Raw genomic sequence first — 20,400 nt, forward strand, 5'->3', positions numbered from 1 at the left:
TTGAGAGCAGCACACGTGAAAAGGATCTAGGAGTCTTGGTTGACCACAAACTTGACATGAGCCAACAGTGTGATGTGGCAGCTAAAAAAGCCAATGCAATTCTGGGCTGCATCAATAGGAGTATAGCATCTAGATCAAGGGAAGTAATAGTGCCACTGTATTCTGCTCTGGTCAGACCTCACCTGGAGTACTGTGTCCAGTTCTGGGCACCACAGTTCAAGAAGGACACTGACAAGCTGGAACGTGTCCAGAGGAGGGCAACCAAAATGGTCAAAGGCCTGGAAACAATGCCTTATGAGGAACGGCTAAGGGAGCTGGGCATGTTTAGCCTGGAGAAGAGGAGGTTAAGGGGTGATATGATAGCCATGTTCAAATATATAAAAGGATGTCACATAGAGGAGGGAGAAAGGTTGTTTTCTGCTGCTCCAGAGAAGCGGACACGGAGCAACGGCTCCAAACTACAAGAAAGAAGATTCCACCTAAACATTAGGAAGAACTTCCTGACAGTAAGAGCTTTTCGACAGTGGAATTTGCTGCCAAGGAGTGTGGTGGAGTCTCCTTCTTTGGAGGTCTTTAAGCAGAGGCTTGACAACCATATGTCAGGAGTGCTCTGATGGTGTTTCCTGCTTGGCAGGGGGTTGGACTCGATGGCCCTTGTGGTCTCTTCCAACTCTATGATTCTATGATTCTATGATTCTATTGTGGGGGCAAAATGGCACTCCTGTTCAGGTTAGCCATGGTTGTAAACTTACAGATAATGTTAAAAGATCCCTCAAATTTCTTCATTTAGTCAAATGGTTGCCATTCAAACTTCCTTCCAAGCTTGTTCTGCTGCCTAATATTGATCTCAGAGAACACAGCACCTCTACTAACAACCACCACCACTAGCCTAACCCTGTTTTGTCTATAGTGGCCCGTTTCAACCTGCTCACCTCTCATTCAAGAACCGCCTTGGGCAGGGAAGGTGGTGTTGCAGGGGCTCCCCCTAAGACTTCCTCCCTCTTAGTTGGAGTGCTAATTTGGCATCTCCCAAGCTCCACTAAGCTCCTGGTTGTTTATTGCTGGAGCCTGAATGACGTGTCTGGGTGGCTGGTGTTACTCATTGATTTATATGGAGATTTGTAATGTTTTTGTCCCATTGATACACTTTAAACCAATCTATTCCACCTTTTATACATGCCAGCATTCATTGTATTTCTTCTTCGCTTTCTTTTTGCAGTTTCTCTTATTTCTTTTTTCTAAAAATCAGTTAATAGCTGTGTGCTGGGAATCTGTTTCTAGGAACCTGCACAATTTGGTGCTGAGCCAAGAAGGCATCTCTGAACTTCAGAAGAAAGATGTATTTTCCTGCAGTGCCCTATGCCTTGTTAGCTAGAATTCCCTTTAAGTTCAATGGGACACACAGAACCTGGACTTATTTACCTGGGAGTAAGCCCCATGGGGCATATGCCTCAATGAAACAAGCAATTGTTAATTCTTAATGATCTAACTGTGGGTTGGTTTGATGAGGCCCCAAGCTACTGAAGATAATGGGGCCCTTTATATGTCCACCTGTCCTTGGTCAACAACAAATTGTTGCTGGATTTTGTGCTGTATATAGGCTACACTGTAATTTATGGACCTAATAGGTCCATACACAACACAAAACACTGTTGCTGTATATAGGTTTTATATTATTTGTTTTTTATTCTATATTTTGGAAATGTACATGCAGGTTTTTTCCCTTTAACCTTTTTTGGGGGCCCCAAGAGAGTGGGGCCGTAAGCTATGGCTTGTTTAGCTTATACGTAAATCTGGCACTGTCTCTGAATACCATTTGTTGCGGAACAAGACCACCAAAGGGCTCTTACCCCCATGCCCTGCTTGTGAGCTTCCCAAAGGTGTATGATCAGACACTGCAATATATGGGATGCTGGACTAGATGGGACTTGGTCTCATCTGGCTGCAGAGCTTTCCTAATGCTGTTGAGGCCAAACTCTCTCTCTCTCTCTCTCTCTCTCTCTCTCACACACACACACACACACACATCAAACTTTGGCAATTCACCTGTGATTTCTTATAAACATGGTTTTTCCCAGCTCTGCACCTGCCACCCAAACTTCGCAATGACTAAAGTTTGTTGCAGTGGTCAAATTTATTCTCCTTATAATTATTGAAATCATAGCTATTTATTCCTGCCAAGATCAAGAGATATTTCCAGAGGTTGCCAAGACAGCACAATCAAGGGCAGCAGGAGGTTATATCTAGCTCTGTGCCTGGGGAGAAAGGTAGATGCAGAGAATAGCTGATATGTCAGAGACAGTCTGAATGAACAGCTGAGGCAAACCTGAATGTTACCCATACTGGGAAAGTCACTGCAGCATTCCTCTTGCAAGTGTTTTTGACTTCTGATTACCTGGCTGGGCAAGAGAAAGGAGCAGCCAAAAAAGAAGTGTAGGTAAAGGTAAAGGGACCCCTGACCATTAGGTCCAGTCGCAAACAACTCTGGGGTTGCGGTGCTCATCTCGCTTTATTGGCCGAGGGAGTCGGAATATGCCCACATGACTAAGCAACTTCTGGCAAACCAGAGCAGTGCACGGAAACGCAGTTTACCTTCCTGCTGGAGCGGTACCTATTTATCTACTTGCACTTTGATATGCTTTCGAACTGCTAGGTTGGCAGTAGCAGGAACTGAGCAATGGAACTTACACCGTCACGGGGATTCGAACCACCGACCTTTTGATAGGCAAGCCCTAGGCTCTGTGGTTTAGACCACAGCACCACCCGCATGTAGGAGGTACAGGCAAAATGATTTCCCTTCTGCTTTTCCTGCTAATGACACATGGAGACTGCGAAAATCAAGGAAAAGTATGTCCCTTGAATCAGATCTGGGAAGAAAGTAGAACACCCAATTACTACAGGCCTGGAGACTTCATAATTGCTGGGATCATATCTCCAAGTATGTTGACTCTAGAAGACCCATACATTTTTTCCCAGATTCCCTCAAAAAGGCTTGGATGGTAAGTAATTAGATGCCACTGGGTGTCATGCTTCTCCACTCCAACAGTTTCTACTTAATTCATAATAATAAAGGCAATTTTCCACTTTGAAAGATGTGTGTTTTCTTTCTTTCTTTGCAATGGAATTTGCAATCTCCTAGTTTTTATTGTTAAGTGGTAAATAGATTTACACCTTGTAACTAGGTGATCCTTAGATGAAGAGCGGTATATAAATTTATTACATAAATAATAATAAACATATATTCCTTGTCTCAGCCCAAACTGCAAACATACATATCATTGTTTGGTGATGAGCTACTTTGAGATTGCCTAGAAATAACATTTGTTTTCTTTACATGGTAAATAGGTTTCTGACATTTTTTATTTGATGTTTCATTGCAGTTTTATGCCTAGGTTCTACTGGCACATCTTGTCCTTCTTGTTCTCCGTTCAGGAGATCAACCGGGATTCCAGGTTCTTACCCAACATCTCCTTGGGCTACAACCTCTTTGAGAACTTTTTTGATGCAAGGATGACTTCTGCTGCCATGCTAGACCTGCTTGCAGGGGGGCAAAGCAATATTCCAAACTATAACTGTGGAGAATGGAATAACCTGCTGTCTGTTCTTGAAGGGAGCAATTCTGCCATCTCGAAAGAGATTTCAGCCATGTCTGGCATCTACAAAATCCCACAGGTATGAAGGATAGGGACAAGAAATAAATTCCACTTTCTTTCCAGGAGAGTCAATATGGGAAATGAAAAAGTGAGAAAACCCTTAGTGATAGTAGATCTTTCTTCCAGCATCCACCAAAATGGCACTTTCCAAATATTTCAGACTAAAACTGCAATCAACCTCAGCAAGCACATTTTTTTTCAGACAATAACAGATAATAAGTAATAACAGACAATAAATACAGTATCTATTCCTTTTCCTGAAAATCAAACAAATCACTAATCTCTTCCTTTCCTCACTAGATCAGTTATGGCGTTATGACTCAGAAACTGGATGAGAAAACTGAAGTCCCCTTTGTCTACCAAATGGTCCCCAAGGGAGAAAGTCAGTATTGGGGGATTGTGAAGTTGCTACTGAATTTTGGATGGACGTGGACTGGCCTCTTGGTTTCAGACAATGATACTGGAGAAAGGTTCTTGAGTGCCTTGACACCTCTGATGATCAACAATGGAATCTGCATTGCCTTATTAAAAAGAATACCAGAACATAACCTAGATCCATATCTCATCCCAAGTGAACCATTAATCATATGGGACAAAGTCAAAATATCTGTTTACTATAAAAGCAGTTACATGGCATGGACTGAACTCATGATAATACAACAATTTCTTGAGAAACAAATCGGGGGGAAAGTCTGGATCACAATAGGTCTTCAAGACATTAATTTTGGTTTTCATAGTGCTCCTGATCTCTTCCAGTTCATCCATGGATCTTTGTCCTTCATAATGAAGCCCCAACTAAGGAACAAATACCAATCCTATGAGCCAGTTTCCAAAATTCTTGGACAGTTTTGGGATAAAGCATTTCATTGTTTATATAGAAAGCACACATTGGCTGCGAAAGGTCGGACAAGATGCACAGAGAATGAGAAACTGGAGATGGTGCCTGAAGAGGAGCTGGAGAGAGCCCTGTCTCAAGACAGCTATATCACTTATTTCAGTGTCCAAGCTGTGGCTCAGGCTTTGAATGCTGCATATTCATCCAGATCAAAGGTCATGCTGATGGCGAGTGAAGGAGACAGGCTGGAACGTCAAAGGCTACAGCCATGGCAGGTATTTCCTTTTCCTTGTTGCAAATTTTCCCACCACTGGATTCAGATTTAGGACTGAGATTTTTATTTCTTTTTGCTCCTTTTGGCGGAAAATCTCATTAGTGAGTCTTGTGGCAGAAGCAGACCTTTCTGCCTATTGTGGATATGTCAGAACAGTCCCCCACCATCTAGTTCTTCCTCTCTGGCGCCCTGAGAGAGATGCAGCCATCATAGCAGAAGTTGGTTCCTCCTCATCTTCCACTGTGTCTCTGCTGGGACTTGAAATTGCCCATCAACTGTAAAACAGAAGGAATTTTTAATTCTATATTAATATCTAAACTTTTACATGATAAAATTGGCCTTTGTCAAAAGAGTGCAGGGCGGTTTAACAACTTGGATAGTATGAAACACACTGTAAAACTACAGAAAGAATATGAAAAGCAAATAGCTTCTCAGCTTGCTGGAAAAGCTGTTGAAATAAATGGATTCTTTAAAAAGGATTTATATTTAAATGATAGTAACTGTTAAGAAATTTACCTCTGTGCCAATAAATTAGCACAAATGTTCTAATAAAGAAAAAGGAATGGCTGCAAAAGGCTCACGAGTCCAGATGAAATATGCACAGACCCCAATTCCTAGGAGATTAGAGCTCAAAGTGTAGAGGTCTGATATTCAACTTTTCTATTTTATAAATGATGGTGTTTTTAACTGCTCTTCCAGCTCCACCCTTTCTTAGGAGGACTCCAGTTTTTGAATACTTCCATGGGCAGCCTCAGATTGGATGAGAATGGGGAGATTCCATTCTACTATGACATTGAGAACTGGGTGATGTTTCCCAATAAGTCTCGTGTAAGAGTGCTGGTTGGGAGTGTAAGGAGAGACGGATCCACTGACACCAAGTTCACAATCAACTCACAAGCCATTGTGTGGCCCAAGTGGTTTGAGAAGGTATGGCATGCTACTTTATCCCACATGACATCTGTAATGGTCTAATCACTTACTGAATAATTCCAAGGGCGCTTTGACTACAGCCCCTTGCACACCTGCTGGGGAATAAGGGCTCATTGAGACTTCCATTTCTGCCACAATGCGACTTACAGGTCCTGATCTGTGTCTGAGCAGGATTTTTGTTTTATGGTGTTTTTTTTCTGCCAGCACTTTCCTGTGGAAACCTGAATTGCCATTTGCTTTGATTCACTGCTAAAAGGAAGGAAGGAAGGAAGGAAGGAAGGAAGGAAGGGAGGGAGGGAGGGAGGGAGGGAGGGAGGGAGGGAGGGAGGGAGGGAGGAAGGAAGGAAGGAAGGAAGGAAGGAAGGAAGGAAGGAAGGAAGGAAGGGGCTGATTTGACATGGAGCTTTAATGAATGGACCTGTCACTAGAAAGATGGCCCAAAAGGAAGTGTGGATAAGCCCTAATCAGTGGAGTGCAAGGTTTTCCAAAGTCAGCCCAGGGGGTGAATGGGAATCACGTCCAAACTTCAGGAAGTAAACAGTGGAAAGGAGAACAATTGCGCCCTGGATATTGATGGCATCTCCTGACCTGAGTGCTTGGACAGTTAACAAGCATGGTGCTAGCTTTGGAAAAAGAATAATAAAGTAACCATAGTTTAGGAGGCAGTTTTTGAAGTTGGAGTCTTCGGGTGGTGGTATGTTTAACTGCTTCTCCCATTGCACTGTCTCAGCTGCTGCCAGCCTAGCAGTTCAAAAGCATACCAGTGAAAGTGGATAAATAAGTACCGTTGCAGCGGAAATGTAAATGGTGTTTCTGTGCACTCTGGCACTCATCACAGTGTCCTATTGCTCCAGAAGTGGTTTAGTCATGCTGCCACATGACCCAGAAAGCTGCCTGAGGACGAATGCCGGCTCCCTTGGCCTGAAAGTGGAGATGAGCGCCACATCCCATAGTCAAATTTCACTGGACTTAACCATCTAGGGGTCCTTTGATTTTAACTTCATAAGTATGTTTTATTGCTGCTGTTTTGTTATCACTGTCATTCTAGGATTTGTCATTTGCTTTTTGGATACTTTTGTATAGAATATGCAGATATAATTGTCCGAACAAGAAAGGAAACACACCAAAGAGTTTTCCCTGCCACGTTGTCCTGCATCAAAATGCTTCCCTGGAAAAGTGCCTGGGGTCAGTGGGAATAGGGACCCTTGTTAGGTCCATTCCAAACTCCAGAAATGAATGACAGAGACACAAATAGTCCTGACACTTTCTGTTTGATGCATGTTCTCTGTGTTTAGACTGTACCTAGCTCCAGGTGTACCAAAAGCTGTCAACCTGGATACGCCAAAGTGGTTCAAGAAGGAAAGCCCGTTTGCTGCTATGCTTGTGCCCCATGTGCAGATGGGACCATCTCTGCTCAGGAAGGTGGGTGAATATAAACGGGAGCCCTTTTGAGAATAGAAATTGTGGAAACATTCACTTGGAGACACTTTCTGTGAAGAGTCAAAAGACATTTTTGAATGTGTCTCTTTTTTGGCTTCTCTATTCATCTATGTTCATTCCAGGAAGTGGGTTGAAACAAAGAATGAAAAGGAAGCAATTGGTGGTCTACAAATTAATGATCATGGTGAGGGCATCCTCAGTGGTCAAATATATTATTTATATAAGGTAAAACCATGGAACAGGACAGTATAAATTCAGCAAAAGCTGTACAAGAAGCACCTCTGTGGGAGGTCACTGCCTCTCAGCTTTACCTATATCGCAAGGTTGTTTGGGTGATAAAACTGAGAAACCTTTGAAAACCACCTCTATCATCATGGAGGAAGGCAACAGTATGAGCAGAAATGAAATAACCAATTTTGTCCACTCCCTTTTTAGACATTCTTTTTTCCTGACACACCCTTATATGGACATCGTTCCCCCTAAAATGTAATAGAACATAGATGGTGATGGATTTAAATGATGCTAAAGCACTCCTTTTTCCTCCTTAGATGCAAAGAATTGTACCAAATGTCCCGAAGATCAGCATCCAGACAAGGGTCAAGTTCAATGCCTTCCCAAAAGTATCTCCTTCCTGACCTATGAAGAAACTTTGGGAAGCCTTCTAGCTTCCATTGCTATCTTGCTGCTGTTAATGACAAGCATTGTTTTAGGAATCTTGCTTAAGTACAAAGAAACGTCCATAGTCAAAGCCAATAACCGGGACCTCTCCTACATCCTCCTTGTATCCCTCCTGCTCTCTTTTTCATCCTCCTTCCTATTCATTGGTCGGCCAAGGAAAGAGACCTGCCTTCTCCGACAAATGGTCTTCAGCATCATCTTCTCTGTTGCCGTCTCTTCTTTGTTGGCTAAAACCATCACTGTGGTGCTGGCCTTCATGGCCACCAAGCCAGGGAACAGAGTGAGGAGATGGCTGGGGAAAAGTCTGGCCAACGCTGTTGTCATTTCCTGTTCCAGTGTCCAAGTTCTCATCTGCACCACCTGGCTGGGAATATCTCCTCCATTCCCAGACTCAGACATGCACTCGCAGCCTACAGAGATTATCCTGCAATGTAATGTAGGGTCTCCTGCCATGTTTTATGGTGCCCTGGGCTACATGGGCTTCCTGGCTGCCATCTGCTTCACAGTGGCTTTCCTAGCCAGGAAGCTGCCTGGGGCCTTCAATGAGGCCAAGCTGATCACCTTCAGCATGCTGGTCTTCTGCAGTGTTTGGGTGTCCTTTGTGCCCACCTACCTGAGCACCAAGGGGAAATACATGGTAGCCGTGCAGGTCTTCTCTATGTTGGCCTCCAGTGCTGGGCTCCTGGGCTGCATCTTCCTTCCCAAGTGCTACATCATTATACTGAGACCTGATCTGAACACAAAGGAGCACTTGACAACAAAAACCTAAAGATGGCAGCAGGTTCTCCAGGCTATATAAAGGGATGGGTTTTGCTTAAAACAGAATATTAATCAGAAACAGTTGGTGTGAACTTAATTCAGGTTTGATACAGGACCTTGGGACATGTAGTGGGCTTCAGGGTCCCTGTTATTATTCTACAATAGGTACTTACATACAGTTACATAGCCTTTATCCTTTTCTTTTTTGCCAGAAGAAGGTTCTCTATATATATATATGTTAAAGCTTGTATACTTGCTAAAAGTTGGTGATGATCCGTTGCTGTTGCTTGAGCTGCCTGAAGATGCTTCCCTGGTGGCATTTGAGGGCTTAGATTCTTGGATGAATCAAGATGCAATGTGGCCACCCAAGGAGGAGAAACTTCTGAGCTTTATTGCAAGATAGAAGAGGGACACTATTTTAACCTTTCTGAGTTATATAAAAGGGCAGCAAGGCTTGAAGTAATATAAGTACTTCTAACATGATGTGATATTATCCTGTTTCTTTCCCAATAATCATTCGTTGGTGGGACGCACAGTGTGGGTTCCACCAAATGCTCTTTTCATAGTTCAAGTATTCATCAGGTTTTCCTTCCATGAGGATTTTCTGATGAAAAGTAACACTTGAGCTAAACCTGAAGTGACTCTCACCTTTGAAACATGAATACATTATTAAAGCAGTGTGACTATCATCAATAATTTTTTGCAAATTACATCTCAATTGTTTATGTCACTTTATTTTCTTTAAATGTACCATCTTTTCTCGTTTATAAGACGCCCCCATGTAATAATAATAATATAGTGGATGATCGAGTTGCGAACTTGATCTGTGTGGGAAAAACGTTTCAACCCGCAGTGTTATCAACCCACAGTGCTGCGTCTGCGCACGCGTGGGTTCCGATTCGGTGCTTCTGGCCAAGCGCAAAGAGCGATTTAGCGTTTCTGCGCATGCACAAGCGCCAGAACCCAGAAGTAACTTGTTGAGAGCCAGTGTGGTGTAGTGGTTAAGAGCGGTAGTCACGTAATCCGGGGAACCAGGTTCGCGTCTCCGCTCCTCCACATGCAGCTGCTGGGTGACCTTGGGCTAGTCACACTTCTTTGATGTCTCTCAGCCCCACTCACCTCACAGAGTGTTTGTTGTGGGGGAGGAAGGGAAAGGAGAATGTTAGCCGCTTTGATACTCCTTAAAGGGAGTGAAAGGCGGGATATCAAATCCAAACTCTTCTTCTTCCGGTACTTCCGGGTTCAACGATGTGCGCAACCTGAAATCACACAACCCGAAGCATCTGTAACCCAATGTATTGAGGCATCTAATCATAAGCCTGCATTTTTATCAAGCTTATATTTTTTGATCAAGGTTGTATCTTAAAAATGAGTTCAAATTCACAAATGTTTCATGCCAGGCAGGAACTAGGCTGGCTAAGATTTTGGCAGATGTTCATCCTCTTGGCCAGAGAGGCCCTCTGGTTTATTGCGGTCATAAAAGGCTGAGAGCGAGGTCACTGACCTTGCATGTTGCAGAGTACAATTAAGCTACAACTAAGTTGGTAAATAGTAAGAATTATTGTGCCTCCCGTTAGAGACTTGAGCCACATTTTGCTAAGGGCAAGAGCTAATGGAAATAGGGAAAGAAAGTGTTTTTAAGTTTTTTCTTACTTTGAAAACGTCTTTGCTTATAAAAAAAAATATATATGTTATGTATTAAATATATTGGCTTAAATGTAATTATGCAAAGGATTTAAGAAATGTTGGGTTCTTATTTCATATAGTTGTAAGAGTTGTAACTATCCTGAAATTAAGTCAGCCATCAGCCCAGCCCCCCTGTCGGGCAGGAAAGCACCATCAGAGCACTCTAGACAGATGGTTGTCAGGTTTTTGTTTAAAGCAACCTCCAATGAAGGAGATCTTTCATTGATGATGCGTACAAAAGATCTTTGATACCTGTTTAAAATAGAATTAGCCACCATCTGTTTTAGCCATCTGCTCTATTTTAGAATTAAGGAGGCAAAGGTGATTTGGTAATTAAGGTGCCTTGTAGAGGTTAATGGCTACTTGTTTGCCAATTATAAATATAGCTTTTATTTCCCATAAAAGGCAATAGGAAATGGTGGTATCTTTTGTGATTGGTTCTAGCAAACAGCCAATAGGAATTTCAACCAGGCTGATTGGACAGAGGCAGCCAAAGGAGGAGCAAGGGGGCTGGGTTAAGGAAATATAAGTGCTGGCCAGAATGGCAGGAGGCCAGGCCAGAGCTTGGTAACCATATACCACTGTGCCTCATATTTATTTGTCTGACAAATAAATTACTATTTTAATTTCTCTATTGCTGCGTTGAATATTTCATTCCAGCTAAGCGTTAACCACAAGCAGGGTGCTACATTTTATGGTGCCCCTGTGACTCGGATAAGTGGTCTGCTGGAACGCAGCCCCTTCGCCCTACTGGGCAGGGTACAAGAGAGAGGACCACTGCTTACCCAAGCGCGCACTGGAAAATTTTTCCAGGGGAACGCAGAAGACTCGTCTGTCTGATACCCTGCTCACTGGCGGCGACGGACCGGGGGGAACCAGAGAAATAAACAGGGAACCAGCCAAGGGTAAGTGCACAAAGGGATTTGAGGCCCTCCAATTAATTGGGAGGAAGAGAAGTCTTGATCAAACTTCTGCGTCTCAGTAAGGGGGAACTGAGTACACTAGGTGGCTGGGTACATCAGATGGTGATCTGGTGTAGGGAAAGGTTGGGAGGTAGAGTGTGGTGAAGTATCCAGCGCATTGTATGTGTGAGAAAGTACAGAGCAATCTGTAGCTGACCTGAGTGTGGAGTGGGCAGTACTTCGGTTCCTAGTAAGGCGACTTCACTAAGGCAAAGAACCTCACAAAGCGCATGTGTGAGTGACTGAGTGGATACTTCACAGGGCCATACAATGGGAGTTGGGGGTTCAAAGGGGGGAAATACACCTCTTGAATGTATGTTAAATAATTTTAAGAAAGCCTTCTCAGGGGCATATGGAGTCAAAATGACGCCAGAGCACTTGAGAACGTTATGTGAATTAGAGTGGCCGAAACAAAATACTGGATGGCCATCTCAGGGAACCTTTGATATAAATTTAGTAAGCAAACTTTGGTCTGATATCACCAAAGAAACTGGAGGGTGCCCAGAACAATTTTCATATATAGATTCTTGGCTGAGCACATTAAATAAAAATCCTCCATGGATAAGGGAATGCAAAGTCAAACGATGCAAATTATTGGCTGTAAAAGCCGAAGCTAGGAAAGGAATCTTGCCAAATAAACTCAAACCCATTTTTGAGGGACCAGAGGAAGAGGTGCTTCCACCTCCACCCTATGCTCCACATCGAAGGGAGCCTAATCCAAACACTCCACCAGTTGTAACCCCAAGGCAAGAAAGTGGAATGAATAATGGGGGTGGAGTCACAGAGCTTGATTCCTTGATAGATTATGATAAATATCTTCAGGAGGCATTGGAGTCCTATAATAAAGCCCAAGCAGAAGTGGTTATTCCACCTGTGACTCCTAATAGACCTCCATCTACAGTCTCCTTTAGTGGAACAACTGATTGCCCACCCCAAACCCCTGTACATCCAAGTCCCAGAGAAATATTACAGAAGTTACAGGGAGACCTTGATCGGTCAGCAAGCAATACAGCCAGGCGTATAAAGCTGCTAAAAGAACGCCTTGGGACAGATACCATCCCCTATGATTTGAGGCCCCTAGAGCAAAGTGAAGAGAAAGGTCACGTAGTAGCCCCTCTTAGAAGAGTATTTGATGCACTTGAGGAGCCTGTGCTGGTTAACGGGCAACCCGGACCACGGCCACCTCAAACTTCGACCCTGCAATATATTCCATTCACGACTACGGATCTGATGAATTGGAAAACACACACCCCATCTTTTGCAGAAAAACCTCAGGCTATGACGGACTTGGTGACTTCAATAGTAAATACTCATAGTCCTACTTGGACAGATTGTCGCCAGCTCCTAAATACTCTTTTCACCACTGAGGAAAGGAGAGACATAATTGAAAAAGCACAGATATATTTGCGTGAGCAGGCCAGAGTGGGAAATATTTATAATATTGATCGTCATCTTCAGGACAACTTTCCCTTGGAAGATCCTAATTGGGATCCAAACAATGCAATTCACCTGGCCAGACTTACCACCTACCGCCAGACACTTGTGCAAGGTATCCGCAGGGCATGCCAGAAGCCCACTAATATGTCTAAAGTCTCAGAAGTAGAACAGAAACCAAATGAGAGTCCAGGAGACTTTTTAGAGAGGCTGCAGGAAGCCTATCGTATATGGACTCCTTTTGACCCTGAAGCCCCTGAAAACAGCAGAATGATTACTGCTACATTTGTGGCCCAGTGCGCTTCTGACATTCGTAAGAAAATTCAGAAATCAGAAGGATGGGAAGGGATGCTGATGAGCCAAATTATGGCCACTGCACGCCGAGTTTATCGGAATAGGGATGAGGCTGAGAAACAAGAGAAGAAGAAGTGGCAGAAGGAAAAGATGGTAATGCTAGCCACAGCAGTGAAGCAAGACTACCGCCCCTTAAATGGAGGGAGAGGACGGGGAAAGAATCCACCACTGGGAAGGAATCAATGTGCAAATTGCAAGAAGGAGGGTCACTGGAAGCGGGAGTGTCCTGAACCCTTGAGGTTGGAAGAAGTACGCCCAGGCCCAGGCCCAGGCCCAGGCCCAGGCTCCGGCCCAAGAAACCAGGGACGGGGACGAGGAATGATCTGAGATGGAAGATATCAGAGACCTGGACAAGGACGGAGTAGAGACAATTTCATTGGACTGGCAGAAGAGGATTTTACCCAAGACTAGGAACGACCGGACTCCATAAAGTTAGGCTTCCAGGAGCCCACGGTCACGATTCAATTACTCCCAGAACTATTGCAGAAAAAGGCATCCAAAAGTGTAGTCATTAAAAGTGCCACTGGACAGTCAGCTAAGAGGTCTTTCCTCCAACCTTTGGAATGCCAGATTGGGGGACATCGTTTAACCCATCAGTTTTTGTATACACCTGAGTGTCCAATACCTCTCTTAGGCAGAGATATGCTGTCCAAATTGCAGGCCCAAATCACCTTCACTCCTCGAGGTCCAGAAATGAAACTGCCATCAAAAGCAGCAGGAATAATTACCCTCTCAGTACCTAAGGAACAATCATGGCGCCTAATGTCAGCCTTGCAAGTCCAGCTCACATTGGATACAGAATTAAACAAGCTCCTCCGAACTCTACAGGTGCCACCAGGAGTATGGGCCGAAAATAGCCCACCAGGAATGGCTAAGAATATAGCTCCAATTGTAGTAACCCTAAAACCTATGGCTACCCCTGTATCTGTAAAGCAATATCCCTTACCCCGGCGAGCAGCAGAGGGCATCCAGAAACATTTAGACCGCCTATTAAAATATGGTCTGCTTAAGCCCTGCCAATCAGAATGGAACACACCCCTTTTGCCTGTTCGAAAACCTGGGACAGATGAATACAGGCCAGTACAGGACTTGAGGCTCGTAAACCAGGCTATCGAGACCTTGCACCCAAATGTACCAAACCCATATACCTTGCTGAGTTTGATCCCACCAGAAGCAACATTTTTTACTGTATTGGACTTGAAAGATGCATTCTTCTTTTGCCGGCTGGCACCACAGAGCCAACCTATATTTGCCTTCCAGTGGGAAGACCCTTTGACAGGAACAAAAGGCCAGCTAACCTGGACAAGATTGCCCCAGGGATTCAAAAATTCCCCAACTTTATTTGGCACTGCCTTGGCGAAGGATCTAACAAGTTACCCCTCAATACCAGGAGAAAAGGTGGTTCTGCAATATGTAGATGACCTTATACTAGCGGCAAAGGATTTTGATACCTGTAAAGAAGGGACAGAGGAACTGTTCCACTTGCTCTGGGAAGCTGGCTACCGAGTTTCCCAGAAAAAGGCACAGTTATGTTTAGAAAAGGTCAAATATTTGGGCTTTGACATCTCACACCAACAACGAGCATTGAGACCAGAGAGGAAAGAAGCTATTTGCCTTATCAAGGAACCTACCACAAGAAAACAACTCAGAGGATTCCTGGGAACAGCAGGGTTTTGTAGACTATGGATACCTGATTTCAGCAGTCTGGCCAAGCCCCTACATGAAAGCACTCGAGGTGCAGAAAAGGACCCATTTGTATGGGGACCTGAGCAGAAACAAGCCTTTTTAGTTATCAAACAACGACTTATGGAGGCCCCAGCCCTTGGATTGCCTAATTCGGAAAAACCCTTTCAGCTGTATGTACATGAACAGAATGGGATTGCAGCGGCAGTCCTGACCCAGAGATTAGGAAGTTGGAACCGTCCAGTAGCTTATTTGTCTAAACAATTGGACTCAGTAGCAAAAGGATGGCCTCCATGCCTAAGGGCAGTAGCGGCCACTGCAAGCCTTGTCAAAGAAGCTGATAAATTTACCTTTGGCCAGACGATGTATGTGAATGTACCTCATGCTGTTCTGACACTCATGGAATATAAGGGTAGTTATTGGCTGACGAACCCAAGAATGGCTAGATACCAAGGCCTATTGTGTGAAAATCCCAGGATTCATCTACGAGTAGTGAATATGCTCAATCCAGCGACTTTGCTGCCCCTACCAGAGGTAGATGATGAAGAATCACATGATTGTCTCCAAATAATGGATGAAGTTTATTCCAGTAGACCCGATCTGAAAGATGAGCCATTGAAAAATCCAGATGTTGTATATTATACTGATGGTAGCAGTTACCTGCATGAAGGTGCCAAACGAGCAGGATATGCTGTGGTCACTAATGAGGAAGTTGTGGAAGCTGAAGCTTTGCCTGCTGGCACCTCAGCACAAAAAGCTGAACTTATAGGTTTAACTAGAGCTCTGCAATTGGCAGCTGGATGTAAGGCAAACATCTATACTGATTCTAAATATGCCTTCTTAACCCTGCATGCACATGGAGCTCTATGGAAAGAAAGAGGTCTAATCGGAGCCCACGGGAAGGCCTTGAAATATGGACCTGAAGTAGAAATCCTGTTGGAAGCAGTATGGGCTCCAGAACAGATTGCTGTAATGCACTGCAAAGGTCATGGACGAGGAAGGGATCCAATAACCAGAGGAAATCATGCTGCTGACAAAGCAGCCCGAGAGGCAGCCCCAAAGCCTGTGGGAGGATTTATAGCAGCCCTCATACCAGAGGTAGTTCCAGAAGAAGTTAAACCTCACTATACCCCAGAAGAGAGGAAGTGGGCTGAACAGGAAGGAGCAGTTGTGAAGGACGGTTGGATGATCCTGCCGGACAATAGGATTTATGTACCTCATCATCTAGCAGGCACAATTGTAAGAAATTATCATGAATCTACTCACCTTGGCGGTACTGCAACCAGAGAGAGTCTCAGTCGGAAGTTGTATATTATTAATCTATCACAATTAGCAACTTGCATTTCACAGAAATGTGTTCTTTGTGCTAAAAACAATCCCAGGCAGGGACCGGTACAACCTCCTGGAATTCAGCATGTGGGATACGTCCCCATGGAAAGCCTAATTGTGGACTTCACAGAGCTGGTCCCTTCTAAGGGATTCAAGTATCTCCTTGTGTTTGTAGATACTCTTACCGGATGGGTTGAAGCTTTTCCCACCCGAACTGAAAAGGCACGAGAGGTAACTAAGAGACTCCTCACTGAATTGATCCCGAGGTTTGGATTGCCTAGATGCATTGGAAGTGATAATGGGCCAGCATTCATTGATCAAGTAGTACAAGAAGTATGTCGAGTCCTACAAGTGAAATGGAGACTGCATGCAGCATATAGGCCTCAGAGTTCAGGGAAAACTGAAAGAATGAATCGGACTCTGAAAACCCAATTGGCAAAATTAACCCAGGAAACGGGATTGGGATGGGTAGATGTGTTACCCATAACACTGTTTCGTGTTCGGTGTGCACCCACAAAAAGACTTAAGTTGTCACCTTTTGAGCTCCTGTATGGGAGGCCACCCTCCTTTGTTCAGGATATTCCAGCTGACCTTAAACAAATAGGAGACCATGTGACACAGGAACACGTGCAATCTCTCTCCCGTGTTTTTGTTTCTCTTAACAGGTGGGCCCTCGAGCGCACGCCATGCAGCATTGCCGAGCCGATTCATCAGTTCCAGGCTGGCGATAGCGTATGGGTGAAAGAGTGGAAACGCGATCCACTTGCACCTAAGTGGCGTGGACCTTACACCGTCTTGCTCTCTACTCCAACAGCGGTGAAGGTAGCTGAGGTGACCCCCTGGATTCATCACTCCCGTTTGAAGAAGTCCGAAGGCAGTTGGACGTGCAAAGGTGACCCCTCTAATCCTTTAAAACTGACTCTCTCCAAAAACCCCTGTATCTAGCCCTACCGGGAATGGGCTAGGTCACGGGCAACATTAGACGACCGGCCTGCTGCAGCCACAACCTGGAAGCTGGCTGACCTGCGCACGCCTGAAGCTTGAGGAGCGTCTGAACCAGTGACTGTGAACGGGAAGATTCTCTTATACAATTGATTGACTGCCCCCTTGTGGAACAATTATAAGGGATATTACTCATTGGGGATCCTCGGGATATATGTTTTGGTCTTGGTGGTTCCCCATTTCTGTCACTGGGGGAATTATATTGGGACTAATATTTATTTGCTATCACAATAAGGTAATCTTTTGTGGAAGGAATGCATATGCTAGAAATCAACATGATTTTATTATTAATCCTGATCCCTTGGGAAGGGGAAGGGTCCTTGAATCTGACCAAATTTGCTAAATATGGATTCCGCCATGACCACAATATGTGGGTAGGCTTAGCTGAGATGGTAGCCAATGTTGCAAATAGGACTAATTGCCTTGTTTGCTCTCTTGGGCCAGATGATTCAGAGGGAGGTATGCCCTTATTACCGATACCATTAAATGCCATTGGTATGGTAAGCAAAATGCCACACCAAACAGAAGTACAGAATTTCCCCGGATGGAACTCAACTAAACCAATACGAGTTATACCTGTGCAAGGGGAATTCTGTGTACATAAATCATCAGATGCAGCTGATCCTACCATGATAGGCTCTTCTCATTGCCACTATACTTGGGATTATATTAAGAATAGTCAAACCTGGGCAAACGGTACTACCTATCGAACTCGGAATACCTTGCCCTGTGCACCTCCTTTTATTCATGCATGGAAAATGGTATGGAACATAACTGTGACAGAAAAAGGCAATCTAACATACTGCACTGTGAACTCTCTACCCCTTTTGATATTTCGCCTTATGCACTCCACGTACCAGAAACCTCAGACCCGATGGTTGTAGTGGATATGTGGAGAATGGGCATACAAGAAACTCCCTTCCAAATGGAGTGGGACTTGTTTCTTGGGATGGGTATTACCACCAATGTGGATTATGCCCACTAGTTCGGCCAAGTGTACACGAAGAAACGCTGATATTTCTCATATAGCAGGAGGAAGTACCCAAAGTTGGAGCGATACTGATGATTGGCCACCAGAGCGCATTATAGCCTATTATGATCCTGCCTCCTGGAATCCTGGTGAGCTCATACAAGGGGCACGGGATCCTATTTATAATCTAAACAGAATAATTCGATGGCAAGCAGTAGTGGAACTTGTAACCAATGCAACGGCCCAGAGTTTGAGACTTATTGCACAACAGTTGGATGAAAGTAGGAGTTACTGGTTGACATCTACTATTCAAGCCAGGACAGTGTGTTTGGAGGTCCTGGGTGACCTAGAGCACAAGAATACCCTCCCCTCACTCTCATTGTTATGGTCCAAAGGAAAGGAAAACAATGTGTTGGGCACTAGGGTGGATGCAGGAGTTGGCGGAAGGAGGAACACAAGATGCCCCTTAACCTGCTTTGGGACTCCAGATTTGTGTAGGGTTTACTCCTTAGCCTTTCCTTCTCCTGAAGATGCCTTACAGGGCAGCAGTTATGGGTTGTTCCTCAGGGTTTACTCCTGAAACCTTTCTCACAAATGTGTATGGCTGCAAGGCTGCATCCAAGCTTCCCTTCTCCTAGAAGGGCTGGCTTCAGGGGTGTCTTGCCCATAGAGGAAAGTGGTGCGGGGCACCAGGGCGTCAGGGAAGAGGTGGAGGTTGTTTGGGCCTCCCGGCATCAGCTCGCTCCCCTCACCTGTCTCACTGAAGCAGCGCCGCGCCCGAAACCTCCATCTCTTCCCCGCCGGAGGAGCCCCCTCCAGCCGCTGCCCCCTTCCTCCAGCCCCACAAAGCTACTGGCAGCGCCGTAGAAAGGTCAGCAACTCTGGGATACAGAGTGATGGGGGGCGCCAGAGGGATCTTTGCACCACGGCACCAGATATACTTAAGACGGCCCTGGCTAGTTTCTCAGCTTGCAAAACCCCCATCCAGCTTTCATTTCCCTCTATAGCACATGCAGTAACCACCTTCTTGACCATAGGAGCCACTCTTGGTCTCACCCGCTCAATCCTCCGGAGCCTGGTTTTTTGTATACAGAGGAGGTCCCTAACTCACCAAGAGCTTGAGACCCATCAGCCCCCCTCACCTGGTTTAGTCAAAGCCATTTCCCAGAGTGTGGCTGCTGTCACATGCTGGCACCTTCTAGGAGCCACGAGGGAGAGCTGAGGATCAAAGGTGGACAAACTACCTTCCCTAACACACCACACACCCCAGTGAATTCTACCCTTAAACAAGTTGTGTACGTATTGTCCCTAACATTGACTGCCTCTTATATGCAGCATTCCAACTGTATGACACACACACCCCCAAACTCCACATTTTGTATACACTTAAAAAACCCCAAAACCAACTGGAATCCAATTGAGTAGTGAGACAAAATGTCTGTCCGTTACTGAAGCAAATCCAGTTTTGTGAGGCTTCTGGCTGAGGTCAAAGTTTTGTCAGAAGACCCCCACACTTTCTGGTGGTTCCTCCTTGCTGCCCACAGAGAGATCCAGCCTTCTCAGCTGAAGTTGGACCCTTCTCACCTCTTCCTCTGTCCCTGCTGAGTCTTGAAGATGCCCATCAACAGTTAGTAGCACCTAGAAAACAGACTGCACAGGCACAAGGTCTCCTGGCCAAAGGATTCTACACTTGGTTGAGATGGGCTCTCTTTTCATTTTTATCTCAGCATTTATATACTGCCATTTGTCAAAAGCTGCCAGGCCAGTTTACAATACAGTACAACAAAACAAAACAGTTTTTAAAAATGATACAAAAGAACTGAATATAGTATAAAACACCGTACAGAATATAGGCAGTTTATCTGATGTTTCCCTGTCACTGCAGCTTCACCCTTTCTTAAGAGAAATCCAGTTTTCAAATGGCTCCATCGATGGACTGCATTTGGATGAAAATGGGAAGCTGCCAGCCGAGTTTGATATTGAGAACTGGGTGATGTTTCCCAATAAGTCTCGTGTCAGAGTGAAAATAGGGAGTATACAGAGAAAGGCATCCGCTGACATGAACTTCACCATTAGCCCAGAAGCCATTGTGTGGCCAAAACGGTTTAACCAGGTAAGGGACACTTGATTCCATGTAACATTCCTTAAGCTGTAAATATTTTTGAATAATTCATGTGAGGCTTCAATTGCAATCCTTTGGACGCTTAACAGGGAGCAAATCTCATTGAATATGGTGCAGGGGTTGGAACTGACAGCTCAGGGAGCCTCCACTGCATAAAAGGAGTATGTGGTGTGGATGGTATTTTATATCCATGGAGGAAATATCGTATTTTTTGCTCTATAAGACACACCAGTCCACAAGACACACCTAGTTTTTGGAGGAGGAAAACAAGAACAAAAATATTCTGAAT

At 44.6% G+C, this 20,400-nt stretch overlaps 1 protein-coding gene across 1 annotated transcript in view; it reads left to right on the forward strand.

The window, feature by feature from the left end:
* Positions 1-4,589: 4,589 nt before the first annotated feature.
* The window catches only part of LOC307210979 (vomeronasal type-2 receptor 26-like), a gene marked incomplete at both ends in the record, with an annotated part of 29,560 nt that continues 13,749 nt past the window's right edge, over positions 4,590-20,400 (forward strand). Inside the window, 2 exons of the mRNA XM_079967177.1 lie at positions 4,590-4,763; positions 19,875-20,102. Of these exons, the coding sequence (XP_079823303.1) occupies positions 4,590-4,763; positions 19,875-20,102 (402 nt within the window). The remainder of the gene's footprint in view (positions 4,764-19,874; positions 20,103-20,400) is intronic.

Source organism: Podarcis cretensis (genome assembly GCF_951804945.1).
Source record: "Podarcis cretensis genome assembly, chromosome: 2".
NCBI classification, from domain to species: domain Eukaryota; kingdom Metazoa; phylum Chordata; class Lepidosauria; order Squamata; family Lacertidae; genus Podarcis; species Podarcis cretensis.